General features: G+C 40.5%; 1 protein-coding gene across 2 annotated transcripts in view; it reads left to right on the top strand.

Moving 5' to 3' along the window:
* Nucleotides 1-25,568, top strand: part of VWA8 (von Willebrand factor A domain containing 8) — a 278,183-nt gene that overhangs the window by 238,442 nt on the left and 14,173 nt on the right. Inside the window, exons 42-43 of one of the 2 annotated variants that reach the window (XM_012723268.1) lie at nt 18,378-18,503; nt 20,414-20,572. In XM_012723268.1, the coding sequence (XP_012578722.1) occupies nt 18,378-18,503; nt 20,414-20,572 (285 nt within the window). Of the gene's footprint in view, nt 1-4,922; nt 4,987-18,377; nt 18,504-20,413; nt 20,573-25,568 lie in introns of those variants that run through there. The other variant, XM_012723269.1, reaches the window with a different exon arrangement.

Genomic DNA, 25,568 nt, shown 5'->3' with positions numbered 1-25,568 from the left:
CATGCCCTAACCAATCTATAGATAATTAAGGAAGGGCCAGGTATTCTCTAAAATCAAAATGAAATAAAATTATTTTGCCTTAAATGAGAGAGAAGCCTATTTCAAGGGAAAAGGGGCCAAATTAGAGCCGGCTGTGACGTGCTTCTCTACTCCACTCTGGAATTTTCTGTTTCCTGTCCATGAAGTGTTTGAAGTTGATTTCCTTCACTTACACGCCTTCCGTCTTTGACTCTTATCTGTAATTGTTCTTTCATGGAGAAGTTTATTATTACTTGCTAGGTATTAGGGTAAGAAATTCTATGATGCACTTTTAGTCCATTTTAACCTAAAACTCGGGGGAAATTTCATTTTAAAACAACCTAAACTGCATCAGAGAGTAGGAAAAGTTCTATAATTTTCAAGAGTATAGGAAGAGGAAAATCATACTGATTAACTAGATAACTAATTTCAAAATCTGGGAAATGAAAGAATTAAGGCATTTGCTTAAATAAAAAAAAAACAGATTAAGACAGCAGGCTTTATACACACTATATACAAACGTAGTATTTGGAAGACTGAATTTTTTGCCGTAGTGGTTCATTCATCAAGTACTCCTCTCTGTGGCACTGAAAACCCTTGCTGCATGGGTTCTGCGCTGCACACCACACAATAGGCGCTCAAGTGTGTAAATGAGTGGGTCACCAGAGCGGAGGCCCAGCGAGAAGGTGCTCATACTGCAACCGAGAGAAGGGATAATTCAGCCATTCCTCATCGCTTACGTCCTCGTGCACACCAGTCTGTAGGGGAAGGTAGCCCTGAGAGAAGGATCGCAAAGACACCAGTGAGCAAACAGCGTCCTAAGTTGTGTGGAGAAATACACGTGCTGTGCTGACCTGAATGAGGTGAGGAAGGCGTCAGGGAGGACAGAATGCTGCGCTCACTCCTAAGAGATGCCGAGGCATTTCCAGACATCAAGGAGTCAGGGCACTGTGGGCTGCAGACGCAGCACGTACGAGTGCAAAGAGGCACTGGGAGCACACGGAGTCCAGAGGACAGCAAGTTGCTCCTCGCCGCTGAGAAGGGTGTGTGTGGTTCACCCTATACACAAACGGACCTTTTGAAGACTCCAAGTAGCAGAAAGAGACAAGAATGCCGCCTTAATCAAAGGCATCAGAATCCCCGTCTGCTGTGGTAAATGTCTTGCCTAGTATTCACTGACTACCACACCAGTCACTTTTGTAATTGTCACCTTGAAGCAACATATCAACCTTTAGGAGATACCATGCTTACAAGATCCAAAGACAGAAAAGGCAGGCACTATCATGACTTCATACAGTAGAACAGAAATCAAGCTTCAGTTAGAATTAGGATTAGAACCAAGGGATGACGCTTCTGCTAAACTGCAGAGTGGTGATGAGTAAAAAGTGTACTTTTACTTTCAGCTCACAACAGAAAATGAAAGCTAAAGGGCTTAAGGAACAGCAAATAAATAAAGATATGGAAAAAGAAATTGGTATGTTTATAGATGATGGGATTGGGGTTAATAACTTCCTAAATATTGTCCCAAAGTAATTATTTGAGGAAAGTTTTTAATTCTCTTCTTCCCTTATCTAAAAAAAGAGAATAGGCTTAAATTACAAAGTTTTAAAACAAAAGAAAGTAATTAGTCCTTGAGTGGGTATTCAAAATGGATATGGAACTTCTATCCCTGGAAATCTTTACAAATAACAAATACAGTTTTTAAAATGGCTAGAATTTGTTAAGTATGTACCACATGCCAGGCGTTCAAATGGTTGCCTTACACTGTCAACATCATCACCTAGTCATGAACAACACCAGCTCCGGAGCCAGACAGTATGCTTTCTATAAAAGTGGAAGATAGGCAATGGGACAGTTAGGAAGAAGACTCAGGTGGTAGGTGGAAACAACTTAAAGCAGGGCCTAGTTTCCTGCTGTAGCAGAGGAATAGCCTCATCATTACCTCTTCCTGCTAGCATTCACTATCCTGGGCTGCAGCAAGACACCTAGACAAGTACTACCATTCATTGTGAGTATTTCTGCACTTGATAGTCAAAAGAGAACTGAGACAGAAGTTATTTCCATTCTCAGTCTTATGAAATGTATTGGTTTCCCTATTTTATAATGAGGGAAGTAAAGATTAGAATGACATAACTTAACCTAGGTCCTGTAGCGAGTGAACAAGCATCTGAACTCAAAACTAAGGAAGGTCCCTGTTATTTCTTAATTCTCTTATCTTTTCCCAACTCCACAGTTCTATGGAAAGCATAATTTGATCGTATGTCTCTGAATCATATACAGTATTGTAAATGTTACTTAAATAAAGAAAAGAAAAAAGTGTACTTCTCAGCTATATTCATCATCCAAATACCAGCAGCTGTTTCAAGTGTTTCCCCTGTGGGAAACACTTTTAAATCTGTCGAGGTGTTACTTTCAGGTGGCCCATCTCAATTTAGAGAGAGAGCACAGCACTAGGTAAGAGTGGATGCAACCCCATGTGAAATGTGAATCTCTAGACAATAACCAAAGCAAGGTTTTGACTTGATCCCTCTTTGCCTTCTTTTGCTAGTCCTGTGGTGACTGTAATTGACTAATAACTTCCAGCAGTTTTGAGATTACTTTGTAACCCCAGTAACCATGGGTGTTTCCTTGGTGAAATATATGAAATCTGGCCAGGAACTAGCAAATCATCACTTGAGATGACTTTCCAAAGCAGTTGCAGGCCCACATGTTGATTCTTGGCTGGGCTAAGATTTGAGGAGCAGGAAATGGTACACCCATGGTAACCTCTGCTTCAACATGCATCTCTGTTGCAGCACATGCCATTCTTTTCAATCAAGATAGCACCCCCAGTGACCTTCCTTGGCTTTCTGATTGATTATATATGGAATATCACAGAGTCCTAGTTATTTAACCTTTTAGGAATTAAGAGCAAGAATTTTCTACATAGAGGAGTCTATACTTTGATTATACTTGGTTCAGAACTGACTTCAGCATTCCCTAACAGAAGAAAATATCCATTCCTACAAAAGCCACTGGATTTTAATTATTTCCTCTCCAGAGTTTTCTGACCCACAAGTAGTAATTTCATTCCCAGGTTCAACTAAATTAGCCTCTCTTCGATTGTTCTGGCTAGCATAGCTCCATGAACAAACAAGGTCCTTTTTTTCTTTAATATTTCAAATGAGCTGTGTGCACTGGGCATCATACTGGACACTGAGGGCACAAAGATTAGTGCCCTCTAATCTGTCAAAGGTGTTACTTTGAGTAACAAGGAGTATCACAAGGAGTGATATTACTCCTGTATTTAAGAAGGTAGTAGTCTCAAGGGGTGGGGGAGATGGGCATCTGAACAGATAGATGTAGAGCTGTATGGAATATAGTGGAAGCCCAGAGGACAGGGATTCTAGGGTAGGTTTTGAAATAAAGGACATGAGCTGAATCTCCAAAGACACATCCATTTAGGCCAGAAAGGTGTAAACAGGGCCCCAACAGAGAGCACAGCTCAGACAAAAGCAAAGCACTGTGACTGGCCATTAACAGGATGCAGCTCTGTGTGAAATGCACACAAGGGCTTGAAGCTGAGAGGCTGATAGATGCCAGGTAAGAAGCTTGGACTGTATTCTAAGCACCCTCTTTGCCCTTACTTAGTCTATAGTAACTGATTTATCCAGTAGATAGTTCCGACCATATTTTGGCAAAGAGTTGTTGCCTTCAATGACTAACTTAGGGAAGAAGACACACGTGTAGTTGTAATAAAAACTACTGTATGGGATCTTGCCACATTAATGTTTTAAATGAAGTACTGTGGTTAGGTAAACAAATTTGTGAGCAATTTCTAGGCTGAATATTTAGGGAAAGACAACAAGAGATAGTGTCACTTGAGCTAAAGCATAAAGGATGAATGTTTTCAATTTATGGTGCTTCTAAAATTGGGGGGACAGTCTTGACCAGAGCTTCCCAAACTTCCTATGGAGAAGAACCAAGCTTTTTGTTTTGATTTGTTTTATTTTCAATAACTCATAAACTAATACTTCTGTAAAATAGGATAGGAATGTATTTCTGAACAAAAGATAAAAATTGGGAGCCCATATCATTTAATATTAGATTTAACAAACTTGCTTTATCAAATGCCCATACAAATTTCTAAGTCCTTATTGCCAATTTCAGTTATTTTGTAATGGAACACTAACAAGTGTGCACATGCTAAAGGCAGTTTGCATAGCTCTGGTCTAGACAGATGACCCCTCTGAGCAGAGGACGATAACTTGAAATCAAGGCTATTTGGAGAATGTCAGAGGATCCAGAGTGATTCAAATTCAGAGTTTTGGGATGAACTTGGGGACAGTGGGTGGTAGAGAAAACTAGAGATAAGGTAATTCCCAACAGTCTTGAGTACCATGCTCTTATACTTTGTTGTCAGTGAGGAACATGAATGCGAGTGAGGGAGGGACTGATAGTTATTCCTTCTTAAGGAAGCTTCATAGCTGTGGAGGGAGAAACTAGCAGAGGGAGAGCTGAAAGCCAGAAAATCCAGTCAAAATTACTTCAATTAATGCAGAGGGGAAGTAAAAGGAACCTAACTCAGGATAACTGAAAATGGAAAGGATGGAACAAATACAAGAAGCAGTGTGAGCGTAGATCCAGCAGCAGTGACAGATTATAAGGTGGAGAGCTGGTGAGATGCTCAAGCCCTGAGGACAGAATAGGGAACAGAAGAGGGGAGATTTGTGGACTAACACAGGTGTTTGGTTTGGGTGTTAGTGTGTGTTCTAACAACTGGGATATCCATGTAAAAATCTCCAGCATGATATTTGAAGTTCTTAAGATGTGAATCTGGAATTCAGGAGCAAGGTTAGGACCAAGTAGGTATCCCTACAGATATGTAACCCTATGACTGTGTTTTCATGGTCATATGTATACAGGGACAGTCCAAACCTGGAGAAGAGAAATGCTGACTGAGGAAGGAAGCCCATGTCAAGGGAGAAGCCACCAAGTCAATGAAGGTCCACTTCAGGGGAGACCAGTGAAATGCCAGTTCCTCTCTCTGGGCACATGAGTGACCCTCACTGAGCACACTGTGGTCACGAGAGCACAGCTGCAACTCAGCGCAGACTAGGGCACACCTGACTCTCAGGTGACTCCTAATACCTGAAAACCCAGCACAAGACACTAACTTAGTATTTGCCAGGTGACTGTCACAAGGATTACAATAATAAAAAACAACTGTGAAAAAGCCACATGACAGGAAGGGTGCTCCTGACATGCAGGAATCTGAAGAATTTTCACTAAGTTCAGTAGGATGAGCCCTCTATTTTGGCTCTACTTTGGCTAGAGCCAAAGACAACCCTGTGCTTCTCCCATTACCAGCAAGTTATTGAGACCCATCTGAGTACCATTACTGCCCCTCACTTGAGCAAGTGGACGAGAGCCTGGAGCTGAAGAGGAGCAGGTCATTTGCCCTGCCTGTTGTCACTGCCACAGCACCTTAGCAAGCAGTCATAGTAGGGACCAGTGGGGGTAGAGGTCTAGGTTTCGTGCAATGTCTGTATCAAGCAGAAAGATAGAATAACCTCAGGAACAGGGCAAGCCAGCCCGAACAGATCTGGCCACAAGACTAGATCAGACAAAAGCCAGATGCCAAGTTGGTCCCATTGCAATGCTTTTAAACAAAATAAACATGATGTGAAGATGAAGTTCTCATGCTGCCATGGTCTACAGTTCCAGCTCCTTCCCTTGCTGAGTTCTTGTGATAGTAACATAGACTTAATTCAGCCATTAACTACTAATTCTCCTTAAGGACAATTCTAGTAATAGTAATTGAAGAATAAATCCAAATTGCTTATTGGCGAATCTCCCCAGTCTGTTGCACCACGGTTTTGTTTAGTCATGTCATCATTCAAGAATGGGGATGCACACGAAAATGAAATAGCATGGCTCTATGAACGTGTTCTGCAGGGAGGTGGAGCAACAAGCATTCAAGATGTAGAGGAAGAAGATGCTGCCGGGCTAGACAATTTTCAGAAAACACCACAATTTCAGAGTATTTGTTTTGTGTTCTGAAACTTGAAGTACATAAAATAAGACATGGATTTTTAAAGGGTCTGGCTTAGCATCAAATAGAACTGAGGGAGTTGAATGCAGTAAGAAAACTAAAAATGCAGTTTCAAAGTGAATCTACACTAAAAGTAGAAAGAAGACTCAATCGAGTTTTAAGTTTATGTAGTCACTTGAATGGGAAATATGTAATGTTTTCCAAACTAGAGAGGAAGTAAAAAGAGGTAAAAACCCCAAGAAAACCTATAAATCAAATAAAGCAGAGCTAACATACAGCACCATTCACCAGCTACAGCCCAATAATACCCACACTTGCCAAGTGCTCAAGAGATGCATGTGTGCACACCGAAGAAAACTGCGCTAAGCTGAAGACATGCTGACATCTATGAACCAAAAGAACTTCTGGTACTATCTGTACCAGACAGATATCATGAAAGCAGGCCAGCACCCTGGCAAAGCTTCATAGAATTTTAACATTTCAAAAACAAGATCTCCTAAAAATATACCAGTGGCTAAATAACAAGCTGTTGTCAGAGAAAGAAAAGTTAGTCTTACATTAGTTGTCCCTGAAACACTGAACACCAGAAGATAACCAGTGTTTGCAGGAATTTGAGAAAAAGTTGATTCAAGAATTTTGTTCTCAACCAAAGTATATTGTTTACAGACTTTGTAGTTTTTCGCAAGCTTAATATGTTACTTAAGTACCTCTTATGAAAATAATTTTGAAGTAATATATTCATATGTATATACATATACACACAAATTTAGCCAGCCAATTGAGAGGAATCAAGGTTCCTTAAGGAAAGTTCTGTATAAAAGAGCAATGGGTATTAGAAGCAGTTAAAGAGAATTAGGCTTAAGTAATTGATAAATAGGCTTAAAAGGAAACTTAAATATCAAGAAGAATTATTTAATGAGAGATAATATTAAAATTAATAATGAACAGGTTCTAACATCATTTTCTCCTAAAATGTGAAGTCAAGAAGTTGATACTAAAGAGGAATTAAAGGAAATGGTGACTGTTCATACTCTACACAAATAAAAAGCCAAGTACTATTCCATTCCATTACGATATTAGAATTTTTAGACCCTTAACCATGCCAGTATTTGTAGAGTACATATTGCATGTTTTCCATGCCATTGCATGTTTAGTGCATTTAAAGCATAGCTTAGAACAGTTCTGATTAACTGGAAAAGATCATGCTTGTGTAATAAGCCAGAAAGAAAAGGAGAAATACCAGATGGTTTCACTCATAGCAGGAGTATAATGGAACAGGCAAGAAAATAATGATAATGATGAACAGCTATATACCAGAGACATTTTGTGGGGGTGGAGGGGGGAATGGGATCAAAAACAGTAGGGGGAGGGAAATGCAGTGGACTATGGTGGTGGGACATGGGTGATTTGGTGATGGGAAGCCCAACGGAATTGCAACTGAGATGGAAATTTGCACAAAATGATGGAAAAATAAATTATTATATATTAAAAAGAAAAAACAGTTCTGATTATCGCAGAAGTCAGGGTGTGAAAGTAGAAGCAAGGAGGCCACTTAGGTGACCATCCCCATGGTGCAGGTGACAGAAGTTGATGGTTGGATGAGGGATGAAAATGAAGTGGTTAGATACTGTGGGTAGTTGAGAGGCTTTGCATATGGGCTGATCATGACATGTGAGAGAAAAAGGAAAGTGTCCTATCAGCTGAAGTGCAGGTGCCTGTCTCCTTTGACCAAGAGTAGGAGGGTTTGAGGATAGTAGCAGACAGACCTTCTCTTGACTTAAGTTAAAGCCTGTCACTTATGTATACTGACAGATGTTCCTAGCTTCTTTGAAGAAAAACATTTTATTCTTAAAGACTGAAATTGTTTATGTTGATGAAGCCTGATTATAAAACAGTACACTGTCAAAGTAGTGACTTAGTTCCCCATTAGCATCTAAGAGTACAGATTCTGCAAATGAAAACTGTCTTTGTTAAGTATGTGAATAACTGTTTTCTCTCACACTGAGATCTTACTATATGAAACGGAATTTTTTGAAAGAGAAAGGCCCTTTTTGGTGGCAATACTGCTTTGCCATTTAAAGCAGCTAGGAACCTCACAGATACTTAGTCAAGTAGTTTTCAATGAGAACAGCAAAGAATTATTTTTATTGTTTTTCATTGATTTGTATTTAGTAACTCCTGTACAAAATTTTACCTTAATTCAGCAAACATTTGTTTTTATTGTCCTGATTAACAGCATGAAACATAAATACTGTTTGACTATGGAGAACTGTTAAAATAATGGAAACTAATGTTTAACCAGAGAATCACTGTTCTCTTGATTGAAGAATCCTCACTTACATTAATTCATGCCACCCAGTTATTCCCTGATGATCCAACTGCATGCTTTATTCCACAGGGTGAACATGCCTTCTACAAAACTGCTATTTTTGACTTAACCATAACACACACAGGTGGAACTTTAAGCTTATTTAGTCAGTGCTAAAATCACTAGTCGAAGTGTCACAAGCCACAGGTTAATTGGTTCTTGCCAAGTTTTCTCCTCTGATGTCCTCTCATACTCGTGTGTGTTTTCATACATTTACACTTTCTGGTTAGCCAAGTTATTTCACAGAAAATTAATTAATCAAATCATATCATCCCCTGAGCATTTCAACTAGTCTAAATGTTCTTTATGTGAACGTTATAAAATTATTTTTGAGAAGTCTTCGAAAGACTTATTAGCACACCCTACCTCTCAATATATAACGAATCCTCTAATATGAATTCATTGTAAATTACTCAACAGATGAACATAGTCACAAGAATATTTCATGCAATAAAAATATACCATAACCCGCGGGGATTACAATCGAGATGGAAAAAAAAAAAAAAAGAAAAAAAATGTGCAAAATGATGTAAAAATAAACTTTGTAATAAATAAAATAAAGAAAAAATATATATACCATAAAGAGCACTGACCTTTTTTCATAAGTAAAGACAATTATTTAAATGTATTAGGAAGTTACCATTTAAAAGACTATTTCAATGAACTCCGTGAAATGCAGTCTAAGTAATAACTATAGCTATCCCATCCCCCCAGCTTCCCCTCCAGCCTGTTGCCTCCATGAGCATCTGCTAAAACAGACTGTTGGAATTTCTAGGTACTGGTGAGCTGGCCAGAGGATAAATGAATTATTTTACCACAATCATTTTTAAGTTTTCCTTGAAAATGAACAGTATTACTGTGATAATGTCTTTGTAGCGGGCACAAAGATAAAAGCCTATTACATATTTTCACTTCTCAAAAGCACCATCTACCGCTTTGTGTTCCTAAAAATGTCAGTGACAAGCAGAAGCAAATATTGATAAATATTCACTTATCGACAAATAATAAAAATGAAAGGCATACACTATATGCCCACCAGATGGCTTTTTTTTTTAAAAAAAAAATCTGGCAATATCGAGTGTTGGCAAGGATATAAATGAAGCCCTCCTGCACTGCTCATGGAATATAAATTGGAAAACACCACTTTGGAAATCTGTCTCACTACCTACTAGCTCATACATCCAGGGTTGCCACCCAACGGCCACACCCCTGGCTCCTAAAGAGTGTTCAGGAATGCTTCGGGTAACAAGTCACACAGTAGCACCGTTGCTGTAGTGCCCTGAGCTAAGTGCTGCTGTACACACGCACTAGGTAGCTCCCTGGGATAACACTGCATTGAAGAATCATGTATGAGAAAGCACACATATTTACGGGTTCATTTTTATAGAGTTGAACAGGCAAAGCCAGTATATTGTGATACAAGTGAGAACAGAGGAGTGTCCTTTGGTGGGGGAGGGTCTGGCTCAGACCCCAGGAAACTGTGGAGGTGCATATGATTTCAGGGATGTATTCCCTTTTTAAAGTTCACAGAGTTCTGCAGTTAGACGATTTATGCATCTTATTACAAGTATGTTTTTTAAATTTTGAAAGTTGACTAAACCAAAATGGTAGCAGATTTATTGGGGAGAAAAACATTCCTTCCCTCACATCCTGAATTTCACCAAATGCTTTTCTTTTATTGGCACATATAATGGAAAAAATCTTCAAGCTTAAAGGATAATAATCATATAGAAAAACAACATCAGTGTAAGAAAATTAAGCTCTAAATCCCTAGGTTTTTATATGATAGCAAATCCAGAGACAGCAGACAAACATTTTAAGTATAAAATGTTTCATCATGTTCTAGCCTTTTTACCCCCGGCAAATATTAGGCCCCTAGAAGGACCCTCACTGGCTTGAAACTTAAAAGGACAATCTGCCTGGATCATGGCCTCCAGGCTTTTCCCCTCCCCTGACCCCATTCTCAGCACCGGAAAGTCTCTCCTTGGCCACACCGGTAGCACCACATTGTGCTTCTTGTCCTTGCAGCAGCTCTAACACCTATCTGGAATTGAGATCACTAAGGCAGAATTCTGCAAACCTCTCCTAAGTTAACATTTACTCATTTCATAGTCTGAAAGTACTGCCTCTTAAATTAACTTTGAAAGTTAACTTCAATTTCTGTCTCACAAGCCAAAGGAAAACTGAACAGAAAAATCTCCTGATATACACACCAAATGCACAAGGCCAGTTTTGTTAAATGTAAACACAGCTGAAATAGTCAACCATAATTACTCCAGTTTGCCTTACTACATTTTCATAATACATTTGGGGGATATCCACTAAGTAATTATATTTAGATGGTACTCCTAGCTGGTTGGCAAAAAGCATGCATTTGCCTGCAGTATTCTGTAATGTTCTTTGACCAACTCAAATTTAAATCTCACTAGTACAAAATAGCATAGGAATACTTTCCTGGAATATGACTTAGTAAATGTTATTTTTGTTCTAGTGAAACTTCTTTATAACTTTTGGTTTTATATGCATTGTTAAATTCTTCCTAGATACTCTTCTAAAGTATATATTCAACTGACCATAAGCTCTGAAAGTTTCAAAAATGACATCTGGTAAGATGCCTCACATGAGGTTCTTAGTACAGGGTCTGCCACACAGTCAGTGCTTAATGAACTTTAAGCTCTCCTCTTTGGTATAGTTCTGCAATGTGAAAGTATGGTACACCACACTACCTTCCTGAGAGCCACTATATGTGGGGATATTGGCAGCCTAAGGACTTCATGGAGATTTGTATGGCTGCATCAGCTGCCAGCCTTCAAAGCTGACAGGTTAAGCAGTGGCTGTCTGTCCCCAGAGGCTCCAGGAGAAAACATTTAGAGCTGTTTCTCAAAACAGCAACCCACCAGCCTGTCAGAGGAAATGTAGCTTCATGTATAGTGTGGTCTCTTGGTACCTGACCCAGAGATATAAACTGGGGGGAAATGACACCTTAAACAACCTCAGGCCAATGGTCTCCCCATTGTTTTCATTTTATGCTCCATCGATAAAACATTTTAAGTAAATTTTTTGTAAATTCCGTCTAGCAATTTACTGATGTAGACATTATCAATCTGTGCAAAACACCCTTAAACAGATAAGAAAAGAAGAATTAGACAATAGGTTTAAATAGTAGAAGGTGATATTCAGTAATATCAATAGTGGAATAACATATTTAGGCCCTCCCTGATGGTGCAGCGGGTTACAGTGCAGCACTGTGAAGCTGGCCTCAAGCTGCTTCGGTGTGAGTTCAATCCCCGCCCAGGAGGTGACCCACATGGCACGGCAGACCTCTCCTGACCCGCCCGCTGCTCCCCTCAGCAGTGTACTTAGTCAATCTGCCTGTTCTGCTCCCTGCTCTGTCTCTGCTCTCACCACCCGTGCACCTCTGGCCTGTACCCCAGTACTGTATGCATAAATAAATAAATCTTTAAAACATACCCATCTACAATAGTTTCAATCATTTAAAAATCCTTTGGTTGATGTACAGTTCCATTCACATAAGTATTTCTGCTTTGTTTTTGTGATTGAATAAAACTCTTAACTAGGAGGCAAAGCATTTCTTCTCTGTATATGTCATAGGCATTCTACTGATACAAATATTACAAATTCTAATGTCCTGAATATTTCTAGGGTAATTGTTCTTAATATGGTTTAGATTTGGCTCTATCCCAACAGTACAAATTACTGAATGATTAGGACAGCTATTTAGAAGATTTTAGTACCCCCCAAACTCCACATAAAGATTTTTATCAGGCTTCATACCTAGTGGGTCCTACATGTATGTGCTGTGATTTTTTTTTTTTGAGTGTTTATGTTGGAGCAGAAAAATAATAGTGTTTGGAAAGCAAAGACCAGTTTCCTATAAAGACTCATCACCCAAGTCTCTCAAAATGCCCAATATCAATAGCAAACTATCTTGAAATAATTTGCTTTATGACTAACATCAAATTAGACATGGAATGAACTATTTTCCCCATAAATAATTTTCCCCATAGTTTGTTGCACTTTGTATTTAGCAAGCAATTTGCTATTTCTATTATTAAAGACTAGATTTACTAGTGAAACACATTCCTTCCAAGTCACTCTTTTGCCACTTAATCAACCTACTTTTAGAAGCTTACAAACCAAAAACAAATCCCAAGTATTTGAGAAAATACTGTTTTTACCACTGTACTATAACTAAGAAAAGGCAAGTGGTAAAAAAACTAATGGGAAAATCCTTCTTAAATACTAATAACCTTTAGTGTTAAGGATAGATGGCTACATTTTAAACAGATATTTTACCATACACCCTCATAGTGAATAGAGGACCACTGAGACCCAGAAGATCTTATTTGCCCAATGTGAGCCTCGACTAGAATTCTCTGATGTTGAATCCTAATCTTGTGCTTTTTCTATCATGTCCTATCCTTTGTTTTGATAATTGCATTCTTGAAACAAGAAGACTCAGTAAAGGGACAAATACTTACAACTGCATTCCTTAATTAAGACAACCTTGGACCTTAGAACATGTTGTATTATTTAGAGGTACAGGATCCCACCCTTCGGGTATGTTACCACTCTACACCCACCAGGGCACCCATAGCCCCCATTGCTGTCTCACCCATGCTCTCCCCTCTGGTAGCCTCAGGTCTGTAGTGGGGGTGTAAGTATGTTGTTAAATCTGTTTCTTCTTTAGAGCAGTTTTAAGTCACAACAACGCTGAGACATGTACATATTTCCACCTGCACAACATGTAGCACCCATCAACATCCCCACCCAAATGGTTACAATTCATGAACCTGTAGTGACACGTTATCACCCAAAGTCCACAGTGTACATTCTGGCCCCCACTTGCCATTTATCCATTTGTCCAAACCCACGGAATGTAAGTGACGTATATCCATCACCATAGTATCTTACGGGTATTTCCCACACTGGAAATACAGTATGCTCAGCCTCTTCATCCCTGCCTCCCACCACTACTGGCAACCATTCATCTCTTCACTATCTCCATACTTGTGCTTTTCAGAATGTCATACAGTTGGAATCATTGCATATGTAGCTTTTTCAGACTGGCTTTTTTCAGTGTGTGTGGAAGTTTCCTTCATGTCATTATGTCATTTCACAGCTCATTTCTTTTCTTTTACTTACTCATTTTATTTGACTTGTATAAATGTTCAGTCACATAGCCCATTTCTTCTTAACACTGATTAATAGTCCATGGTCTGGATATACCACAGTTTCACCTGCTTTAGTTGCTTCCAAGTTTTGACAATAATGAAAATACTAAAATATATGTGAAAATTTTGTGTGGACATAAACCTTCTCAGCCTTTGTGTAAAAAACTATGGAGTGTAATTCTAGGTTGTGTGGAAAGAATGTTTCATTTGTAAGAACTGCCAAGTTGCTTTCTGAAGTGGCTCTTATTAGTTTGCATTCTCACCAGCACTGAATGAGAGTTGCTGCTGCTCCACAGTCCTCAGCAGCATAGTGTTGTCTTTGTTTTGGACACAATGCCTTTTAGAAAAACCACCCAGTCTCATGACCTTAACCTTTCCAATTCCGTCAGACTTGACCATATAATTTAGATTTTTTTTTCATCTTTTTTTAAGATGTATTTATGCATACAGAACTGGGGTACAGACCAGAGGTACACAGTGTGAGAGAATTCCCCAGAGACAGAGTCGGGAGCAGAACAGGCAGATGCACTGAAATACACTGCAGAGGGGAGCAGTGGGTGAGTCAAGAGAGGTCTGCCACACTGTGTGGGTCACCTCCCGGGCCAGGGATCGAACTCATGCTAAAAGTGGCTGTGTTAGCTTCACAGTGCTGTGATTTAACCAGGTCCGCCACCAGGAAGGGCTATACTTTTTTTTTTTTAAGGTTTATTTATTTGTGCATACAGAACTGGGGTATGGGCCAGAGGCTCAGAGGCAGTGAGAGGCTTCACCAGAGACAGAGTGGGGAGCAGAACAGGCAGATAGATGAAGTACACTGCTGAGGGGAGCAGCGGGCGAGTCAGGAGAGGTCTGCCACGCCATGTGGTCACCTCCAGGGCAAGCGGGAATCGAACTCATGTGGAAGCGGCTTTAGATTCTCAGTACTGTGCTTTAACCCGCTGCGCCACCAGGGAGGGCCCAGGGCTATAATTTTTAATGTATGCTAGCTACTTGATCAAGCAAAGCTATCAAGTGTGCTTAATGAAATTCCTAATCACTGAAAATTTAACATCTTCTCTTGAATTTTTTAGACAATATACAGTATGAGTGGTAATTCCTCATGGTACATGAATTAGTTACCCCATCTTTTAGTTTCTGTGCTACACATCCTCTATGCTTTTGTCCTACTAACAAATTTAAAACCAGATTCCTCTCCTATGACCTCCTTTTAAAGTCTTAGTAGTAGTGTGGTCAGACAATAAAAATGGAGCTACCAGAAGACCCAGCAATTCCTCTCTTAGGGGTCTACCCAAAGGACACACATTAATTCAAAAGTATACATGAACCCCTATGTTTATTGTAGCATTTTTTTATAATAGGTAAGACATGGACACAGCCCAAATACCCAACAATAGGTGGTCTATATATACACACAATGGAATACCCCTCAGCAATCAAAGATAATCTAGTGCCATTTGCAGCAACGTGGATAAGCTAGAAGGGATTATGCTCAGTGAAATAAGTCATAAGGCAAGAATAATATCAGATGGTTTTACTTATAGGAGGAATGTAAGGGAAGTAAGTAAGGGATCAGGGTAAAAATCAACTATAAATCAGACATTCTGTAGGGGCAGAGGAGAGGGAGGGATCAAAGCAAGTGCAGGAAAAGCACAAGAGACTATGGTAATGGTGTACGAGTGAACTTGGTGGTGGGAATTCTATGGGGACCATACCTGAGAAAAGAAAGCCAACATTATACAAAAGTGAACAATGAGGTAAAATACAGAAATAAATTTTTTTAAAAGTATAGTCAGGGGCCCTCCCTGGTGGCGCAGTGGGTTAAAGCACAGCTTTAAGAAGCTAAAGCCACTGCAGCATGAGTTCAATCGCTCCAGAGGTGATCCACATGGCGTGACAGACCTCTCCTGACCCACCCGCTGCTCCCCTCAACAGTGTGCTTTATCATTTGGCCTGTTCTGCTCCCCACTCTGTCTCTGGTGAATCCTCTCACCACACCTACACCCCTGGCCTGTACCCCGGTTCTGTATGCATACATAATTTTTTTTAAGTGTAGTAAATTCTTCAACAAAGAATCTCACTTCACTGAGTACTGTCCATCCTAAGGCACTATGTGTTTACTCATAACTAGTGCTCTATTGCATAACTTTTAATCCATTTAAAATAATTAGGAATTTTTATTCAAATCAAAAAATTTATTTGTCCCGCCAATAGAAATAATTCAGTGAGGTACTGACTGCTAGGTTGAGCCAAGTTCATATGTCTGACCTCCAGATGTGACAGCCAGGTCACAATCCTTATGCCTAGCACCTGGCCAAGCTCATTTTGCCATCAGTTATTGCAAAATACATCATGTTTCTAAAGCACCAAAATGTAGGAAGGGAGTAGGTTATAGTTATCATTTTAGCATTTTTTATTTCTTCTGTGGTAATATATGGAGTTTAAATTTATTTTTACTGTAATTGTAGTCTGCATTAAAAAATTATAAAAATTAATCTAGCCATCACAATGGTTCCTTGTGAAAGCATCGTTGGTTAGTGAAGCCATGTAGTAGCTAGCGAGATTTGGTGAGGACCCTATAGGGTCATCGCTTTGTTATGTTTTGAGGGAACTTTGAAAAGCTGTGTTTAATGCTAACAGTGACATGGCTGCTTCATGTCACATGTCCTCATTCCTGTTTTTACATTGCCTCGAACTTTGTATTACTTAGATCATTCACACCAGTTCTAATCCCACATTCCTCTTAAACCCAGTTCTAGAACCCAACTTCTGTGCCACGTGCCACTTTGATGGCAGCTGAGTGCTAGCGTGTTCTCATTTCTGCAGTGCTTATTACCCCAGTCTCGACTAGCCTGGAGAGTGTCATTCAGGAAAGGCATTGGAAGCCAGTGCTCTGCAGTTTGGTGCCTGCAAGAGCCATCGAGTACCAGACCTGAAAGAGAGCCAAGTGGGCATCCTCAGGTGCAGCTCCCCACATGAACTGCCTTAGACGCTGAGGGACCACCTACTCCAAGAAGAGGTCACCTGCCAGTGGACAGACACCAAGGAAGGTAGCGAAGAGGACAGGAGCTGGGCTCTCATCACTATTGCAGGAGAGGGAGCTCAGAAGGATGAGCTGTGTGGTCAAGTTGGTGGCCCAACTCCTAGCCAGGTGGGAAAGGATTCTGAAGGACTCTGTTCACCCTTTTCTCCTACCCCCTAAAACTGTGTGAGCTCCCTGAACTACATGCCAATGAACCCCATTGTCCTATATGATGTTGGGATTCTTAACCAAGAACACACATCAGAACAGAACAACTTGGAGCCCTCCCTGGTGGTGCAGCAGGTTGGAGCTTAGCACAGCAAAGCTGGCTGTGGCCACTTAGGTGCGAGTTCTGTCCCACCGCGGAGGTGACCACATGGCACAGCAGACCTCTCCTGTCATACCCACTGTTCCCCTCAGCAGTATACTTCATCAGTTGGCCTGTTCTGCTCCCCACTCTGTCTCTGGTGAAGCCTCTCACAGCTGCTGCACCTCTGGCCTGTACCCCAGTTCTGTATGCATAAATCTTTAAAAAAAGAACTTGTAAGGGGTACATTCCTGCTAGTTCCTGAAACTAATTTCACCAAATTTAATACCCTTATGATGGGGTTTAAGAGTTTCTCTCTATGCTAAGTTCGCACCAGTTTGCAACAAAGGGGTATCACAAACTGGAAAGCAATACAGATGGTACTCCCCAGGATTAGAGCATGTGCAGCCCCTTTATATGTAGTTGATAAGCTTCTAAAGTAGACGCTACCTGCTGACACATGTGACAGTGCTGTCACAGTCACCTCCAGAGAGCAGAGATGAAATGTGCTTAAGTTAACATGGACTCAGTTGTCTTTGATATGATGATGATAAAACCAGCTGACAGACTGTCAGGCTCTAAGTATATCCCATATAATACCTAATTTAATTTTCACAACTCACTAAGATAGACAATAGTGTTCTCTTCATTTTAGAAATGAGAACTGAAATGCAGACAGCTTACATAACTTTGCCGTGGTCAGGTAACTCAGCATGGTGAAGGGCAGGTTGAACCCAGTCTGGGTTCTGATACTGGGTCTTAACTATCATAGTTTTTGTGCCTAAAAATATTTTGGCTATTCTTCCCATATTTTAATGTACATATATTTCTCAGCGATAATAAACTTGATTGTGGTTGTATTAAATGGAAATACCTTAAGAAACCTCAGAGGATTTCTGAATAAAGATCATCACAAAGACATGTGAATTACAAAATGTTTGTGTACAATTGTTTTCATCTATTTGTATACTAAGTCACAGAGAACTTGTGTGACAGCATATTTTCCAAAAGGAATAGTTATGAAGATAACATTGTCTTCAAACAGAGAAAATGTCAACAAGTTCAAGCTGATTATTTTGTTACCTATTAAATTTTCTAGGAATAATGTGATAGAAAATGCAATGAAATGCATCTCTTTTACATTTCCAGACACTGAACAATTCTCCCTGGGCTCATTTGCAAAATGTTTTCCTATTTGTATATGTTTAAGTTAGTTCATTTTATCATTCCATACATTTAAGTAATTAAAACTGACAAAATCCTCACAGAGAACTTTGTCAGCAAAGCAGAAACCAGTATACATTTATGAAGCTGAATGCCTGTAGAACATCGCTTACCGAAAAGACCCTGGGTGTATTTCCTGTTATTCATGTGAAAGTGTGTGAGGGGCCCTTCAGAACTAATTAAAGAAAGGATTTGTGTGCTTCCTATTGTAGGCTAAAGGTAAGGAAAGACAGTGGCTAAGACATCAAGCTACTGGGGACCTCGATGATGCCAAGATCATCGATGGGCTGACAGGAGAAAAAGCCATCTACAAACGTCGGGGAGATCTGGAGCCACAAGTAAGTACTGGTCATTTTCAAAATTCAGCCATTATTTGTTATGGCACATGCTATTTTGGGTTGTCATCTTTGTGAAAATGCCAAACACCCAAGAAGAGTGGAAAAAATATATACATACATATAAAAGTATTTTCACAAGTCAAGATGTCAGTGTAAGTCAAAAAACAACAGGCACACTCAAATTGAGTCATTTAAGAAACAGAGGCTAAAAGACCTTTTAATAAGGTAAGGGGTTTTAAGAAACGTGAAAAGAGACAGTGTGGTGTCCCAGCAACAGAGCTAAAGGGGCAGTGGGAAAGCCCTCATTAGAGCTGGAGAAGGCCACCTACACGGAGGGCTGCCTGACAGGCGCTGTGGCCTTCAACAGCAAAAAAGTAGCTGAGGGAGCAAATACCACATCCCCAGCCTCCTACCAGTGCCTCCCAGCAACAGAACCCACAGGAGCCATCAGTCAAGAGGGAGACAGAAGACTCTGCAGACCCGCTCCCACACACAGGACAGGATGCCCTGGAAGAGACCTGAACACGCTCAGATTGTCTGTGGATCCCAGAAGGTTGTGTGCAGAGGAACACACCCCGCCATCTTGGCGGTTGGTTCGTATTCTGTTACTTTAAGGATAGTCTCATTGCAGAAAATCTTAGAAATAAGGAATTTTCCCAGAAGTAACTAAGTGTACTATATAAAGTTTAAACAGCCTTTTTTTTTTTAAACCTTTGCTATATGGTGAGCAAACAAAAAAATGTCCATAAGGTGATTATCGAGTCCTTCGGAAAGGCCCAATGACTTCCTATCTCCCGAATACAGGAGCACTGCTGAGTAGCATCCAGAGCCCGGGGTCTACATGAAGGAGAGTCATTTGCTCCGTTTACACGTTTATTTAGAGAGAATGCTTTGGTCATTTGGGGAGTGTGTTCTTCTGTCTCACTAGTATGAGTCAACTACTGCTTCCCTTACTGACTCACTGTGGTCCACACCATGTGTTTAGAGATGTATGAAATTGATTCGTCAGGACAGCAGATGTGGGCTGCCCTTGATTTGGGCAGACTGCAGTCTTTTTAAGAAAGATACAGAATTTGTCTTAAGCCATTCATTATGTTCCAGTACTACAGTATTATATCAAAATGATCAATTCTGTTTATTTTCATACATGTCTGTAAGTATTCATCAACAGAATATTCAGAAAAATTTTTCCCTTTCTGAAGTAAAACTGACAAGTATGCTTTTAATTCTGCAAATTGGCAGTCCTGAGTCCAAAAATCAAACTGAAACTCTTAATAGTTGCACATTTAATTGACAGTGTGGCTGAATAGCAGTTAAATGCCACTTTCATGTCTTTAACTGCCAGGAAAGAAAAACAAAAAGGTATAGTAACTCAGTGATTGGACAGAAGAGGAAACTGAAAGCTTAGTAAAGACAAAGGACATTGAAGAAATATTTCCCTTAAGTTCTTTGCCAGAACCCTTCTCACATATCCTTGTTTTAGGAAGCTGACATTTCTTGCAGACTGTGTGAAAATGATTTTCAGGTCACTACACAACAGGTACAAGTAAAATTGATCTGGGATTCCTAAGTAGTTCAATCTTCTAGCTCCGAGGCATGACATGAAAATGACATGTTAGGGTTTATGTCTTTTCAGGTTACTGTTTTTAAGATGGCATCAGATTCAGTAAGGCAGTTTCACCAGACTCAGTTGAAAGGACCATATTCTGAAAGAAACTCTTTCCCATACGACCCTGACAAGTCTGAAATTCCATTCACTGAAATATAATCCTTATACACTGCCAGCTGCCAAGCCAATGACTGACCTGCCTGCGTTGGGGCTGGCACTCTGGGGCCTGTGGGAGAGCCCCAGCGTCACAGCCAGCAATGTTTTCCTGGCTCACAAGGCCTTTCTGTGGTCCTGTCCTCAGCTGGGTAGCCCCCAACAGAAGCCCAAGCGCCTGCGCCTGGTGGTGGATGTATCTGGCAGCATGTACCGCTTCAACGGGGTAGATGGCCGGCTCGAGCGCTCCATGGAGGCTGTGTGTATGGTCATGGAAGCCTTCGAGAACTATGAAGAGAAGTTCAAGGTAATGGCATGAACTAAGGAGCTAAACAAAGGAGGAGACACCCCTAATTAGGGCCTGATGGTAGCTAGCTGGATGAAGTCACTTCATGCTCCCTTCAGAAAAACCTAATTATTATTTAAGCTTGGCATCACCCCAAAATTGCTCTCCTGAGTTGTGTTTATATGTTGTAATGGATACAGCAAGAAACGTATTATGAAACCCATCACTTCATTTAATCTCCCAGAGTCCCTGAAATGAAGCTCTGTATAGGAGAGTCCTGTTACAGCTGAGGTAGGGAAAGGCCAGCAGCAAGTATGGTTCAGGCTCTGTACAAGTCCAGGATGCAAACACAATAGGACAGGCCTTGCACTGTGGGGGGTGGCTTTGTGCCTGTGAGTAAGTAAAATGTGTTTCCCTCGTGATTAGTGAAAATCAAAGAACTGTTAAGAGTCCTGTCTTGGTTTTATTTGCCAAAATCTCAGAACTAAAAATCAAAGACCAGCTTTGACAACTTTGTTATGTCTTAAGACTTGCAGACTAGTATTCAGCTGTTCCTTCCTTTGAGCCTGTATGTTTGACAGGTTTATAGAAAGTACTATTTTCACTATCTTAGATTCCTTCTAGTATGAGGTGGAGCATAATCTTCAGTCACTTGGACCATATATGATTAATGGATGGCTAGATAGCGATTTCATCAGCATAAACCATACCTCATGTTTCAAAATCTTTGGTTATGCTAATATCTACTTCATCCCTCCCACTTCTTTGGATTTTTGAAGGTCAGTGTTCCTCAACTTCAAGTTAAATAGAGATATAAGTCCTCTGTAGAGCATGCAAACATCTTACCATTAAAACTGGCTTATTCATGCACCCTCTTGTTCATTGCAGCATTACCCACAATAGCCAAGAGTTGGACAACTTACATGCTTTTTGACAGACATGTGGATAAGATGAGATTTACATATACAAAGGAATATTACTCAGCTATTAGAAAAAGGTGTGACCCTGCCATTTGTAATGCTATGGATTGAGCCAGAGGGGATAATGCTTAGTAAAGTAAGTAGACAGAAGACACAGTGGATGAATTCATTTGTGGTACTAAAGAAAAAAGACCCAAATAAAAATTTTTATACTAGAAGAACAAAATAGTTACCAGGTGGGAGGGGGGCTGGGTAAGTGGGTCAGCTGCATGGAAACTAGAAATCTGATATTGAACCTAAGTAGTATGTGTAGATGTGAAGATGTTATACGTCTGAAACCTACATCATATAAGCCATCATTACTTCAATTAAAAAGAAGTTAACTAGTCAGAAAGGTGTTCTAAACTTTTGAGAGCAGAACTGCTCCAATATATAAAACTATTTTCTTCCATGTTTTTTAGAAAGATTAACCAAGAAGTCGAGGGACACAGCACCAGGACTGTGTGAAGGATTAGAATCAAGGGAGGGCAGCACCATCAGGAAGTTTAGAGAGCCAGTCTTAGGTGGCATCATCATCATCAGTCAGTTCAGTATTTTATTGCTTCTCACCCAGTAGAGTGATGGGAAGATTCCCATTTGTCCAACTGTTAGTGTCTGTAATCCTTATCTGTTCATGAAACTGGATATGTCACACAGAAAATATCAACAAAATTAGCATTTTACAAGATGTCCTTTCATTCTGAAAGGGCAATTTAATTGCAAATTTGCAATTTAATTGCAAATTAAATTGCACTAGATCTCAATTAGATGCAGCGAATTAACAACATTAAGTGAGCATGTAGTAGAAGCAAACATTGTGCTGGGTACAGCCCCCCATCATCCCTGAGCTAATACCTAGACAGGTGCGTAAAGAATGCCAATTCTGGCAGATGATTCAGTGAGAGATGTGCAGTAACGGAGGCACAAACACCCATGTCCAGACACCCCCTTTAGGACATCACCAATGCAGTATTTTACTAATAATCTTCAGTGACCACATCAGGATAAGCAATTTTCTCAGTCTTTATCAGTAAAAGCACAGCTATAATGAGAAGATGGCCATGTAATACATGACAGACAAATCCAAGTGAAATATTAACAAGACACTAAGATAAAATCAACTTGTTTCAAGGCTTGAAGTAGCTTTACCATTTTTTTTTTTTTTTTTTAAAGATTTATTTATTTATTCGTACAGAACTGGGGTACAGGCCAGAGATGCGGAGGGTGAGAGGATTCACCAGAGACAGAGCGGGAAGCAGAACAGGCAGATCGACTAAGCACACTGCTGAGGGGAGCAGCGGGCGGGTCAGGAGAGGTCTGCCACGCCATGTGGTCACCTCCCGGGCAGGCGGGAATCGAACTCATGCGGAAGCGGCTCTTTAGTCTCTCAGTGCAGTGCTTTAACCCGCTGCGCCACCAGGGAGGGCCGCTTTACCATCTTTTTTATGCTATTACATTTTTAAGACAGAACTTTAATGGTGTTCTGCATTTTCGTATAAATCTACCCCTCACATTTACTGCAATTCCTTAGAAGTTTAAGAGCAAATAAAGCCATATGAAACTAGTGTATTAACATTTTTTCCACAAAAGAAAAGAACCTAAGACTTCACCCAAAAGCTCTTTGGTAGAAATGGCACTTAGGTGAGCGTGGGTAGAAGGGACTGGTGAGCATACACATCCTGTTCCTGCACATTACTCCTGGTATCTACATTTTAGAACTAGGGTCACTTCACAGGTCATTTACTCCAGTTTCCTGGTCACTCAGACAGGAAGCCAAGACCCAGAAACTTCGAGCCACTTTCCCAAAGGTGCAAGGCTGGCTGGGGACAGTAAGATGGCAACCAGGTCTTTCTGTTTTCCTGTTTTTGTTTGTTGGTTTGTTTTCAACTTTTAAACTTTCTCCATCGTTTCCCAGCTTTTTTATATTGATGAATTTTAAGCCCACAAAAAAATGTTGAAAGAATAAAATAAACACCCATAATACCTTCTTTTAAGTTTGTAGTTGCTAATGCTGTGCTTCCTTTGTTTCAGGTTTCTCTCTAAATATAGATCCTTTTTCACCCCCTGAGCCATTTGGAAGTAAATTACACACATCATAATCCTTTATCTCTAAATAGTTCGTTATGCTTCTCTTACAAGGAAGGACATTCCCTACCACAACCTCAGTCCCAGTATCAAAGCTTAAGACAGTGCTCTGTAACCTCGTAATGTAAAAGTATCTTTTCCAGTTACTTCAGCCCTACCATCCAGGGTCCAGTCAAGGCCTGCAGTGCCTCATTAGCCAATGGTAACAGGGTACAGCCCTTCCCTCTCCCCCCCATTATTCCCATCCACTTCTCATGATCATCACTCTCTTGAGAATCCCAATCTGTTGTCTTGTAGAATGTCGCTCTTTCTGATTTGCCTGATTTTGTCTCAGGGTGACACTTACCTTTGACCCCTGCCCCCCCCTCTTTTTCCAGAACTCCTCAGAGGCCACACACACACACACACACACACACACACAGTACACACACAGTACACATTGGAAACTCGACAAGATCTTCCTACCATTTCTGACAGTGATTAAGATAGTGAGTGTCTGCAGGCCATGCAGTGTCTGCTGGGCTCCCCAGGCTTCCTGTGCGGAAGGTGGGGAAGGCATGATATTGAGCCTACCTAGGTTCTGTGATTTTTATCAGCTTATAGTATTTTTGGGCACAGATGAAGATGCATTTATAGTACAAAATGTAAGAGGAACAACAGAAGCCAGAGTGTGTGTTCACCAATACCCGCTTCTCTCCCAGTTCTCAGCTCCTCTGCTGGCCAGCCTAAATGGATGTGGGGGCTGTATCCGAGGTGTGGCAGCATGCTGGTTGGTCACTGCTCTGACTTCTCTCTATTGGATCACAGTGAACTCACTTAGTCTTCTGTACTTTCAGTTTCTCATTTGGGAAACACACATAAGAAATAGAAATCACTGGGGACAGTTTAAGTTACTCAGCTGCTAGACTAAGATACATGGACAGATGACAAGTTTTAGGAGCTCCTAGTGACACATCTATATTCCATAGCCTGGGATGGTACCACATATGGCATCTTTGGGACACTCGGTGGCATGCTGAGTTCTAGACAGTGCTCAGATGCCTTCCTGCATGTATCCCTATGCTGAGAGTGTCCAGTATGTATTTGCTTCACAACCTTCAGAAGCCACCAGCCTGGCCCCGAGACCTGGACTCTTCTTCCCTGAAACTTCCCTCTTGGCATCTGTTCGTGTTGTGGTTAGCTTGAGCCCAGCTCCCGACTAGGGGCCCTTGCAGCCCCAGGTCCAGCAGGCTCATCTGGAGTCAGCCTCCACTTTTTATTCATCCACTTTTTAGCATGAGCCATGCCAGACCACAGGGACCCTTGAGCAAGAATTGAGAGGTAATTAATTCAGTGGCGGCACACATTTCGAAGTCATCTAGAGTTTTTAAAGTTTCTCATAATTGTTCTACCAACTGAATTCAATTATCCTCAAGAACAGCATTTACAGTAGATCCAGAGAGCAACATTATTTGCTAGTAATCAGCACAAAGTCCTCTAATCTTATAAACACAGAAATTTTAGTGTCCATAGACACTTAAACACTAAAGTAAAAAGTGGATAATAGTGGTTATGTGAGCTACTGCAAAGTCAGGAAACCGGGCTTTTCCCCCCTCTCCCTTCATTTTCATTCTACTTTGTGCTTCGTGATTTCTCTAAGTCCCTGGGGTTGTTTTCAATGTAAGACTGGACCTTTTTTTCAAAAAGTTAATATCAACTTTTTTTCCCCAAATACCCACAAAAATTAGAGGGCTATTTCTCCACTGAGCGCTCAAATAGTAGCACCAGAGAACAGGTTCATTTAGTTACTGAAAAGTTGAACTTTTGGGGGGAAAAGCTTTTATCATTTCTATGGAGATGCATAAATTATATTCAAAGATCCTAGTTTCCCAGCAATGTAGCAAGCAAACCTGGAGGGATGTTGAGGGTGAAGGTGAATAGACAGTGTTCCTTAACTCCCTGCCAACGCCCCACCCTCACCCCCTCCAACACCA

Source organism: Condylura cristata, unplaced genomic scaffold (genome assembly GCF_000260355.1).
Source record: "Condylura cristata isolate star-nosed mole 26May11 unplaced genomic scaffold, ConCri1.0 scaffold00010, whole genome shotgun sequence".
NCBI lineage: Eukaryota > Metazoa > Chordata > Mammalia > Eulipotyphla > Talpidae > Condylura > Condylura cristata.
The sequence above is the reverse complement of the archived record's forward strand: the minus strand, read 5'-3'. Positions and strand labels throughout refer to the sequence as shown.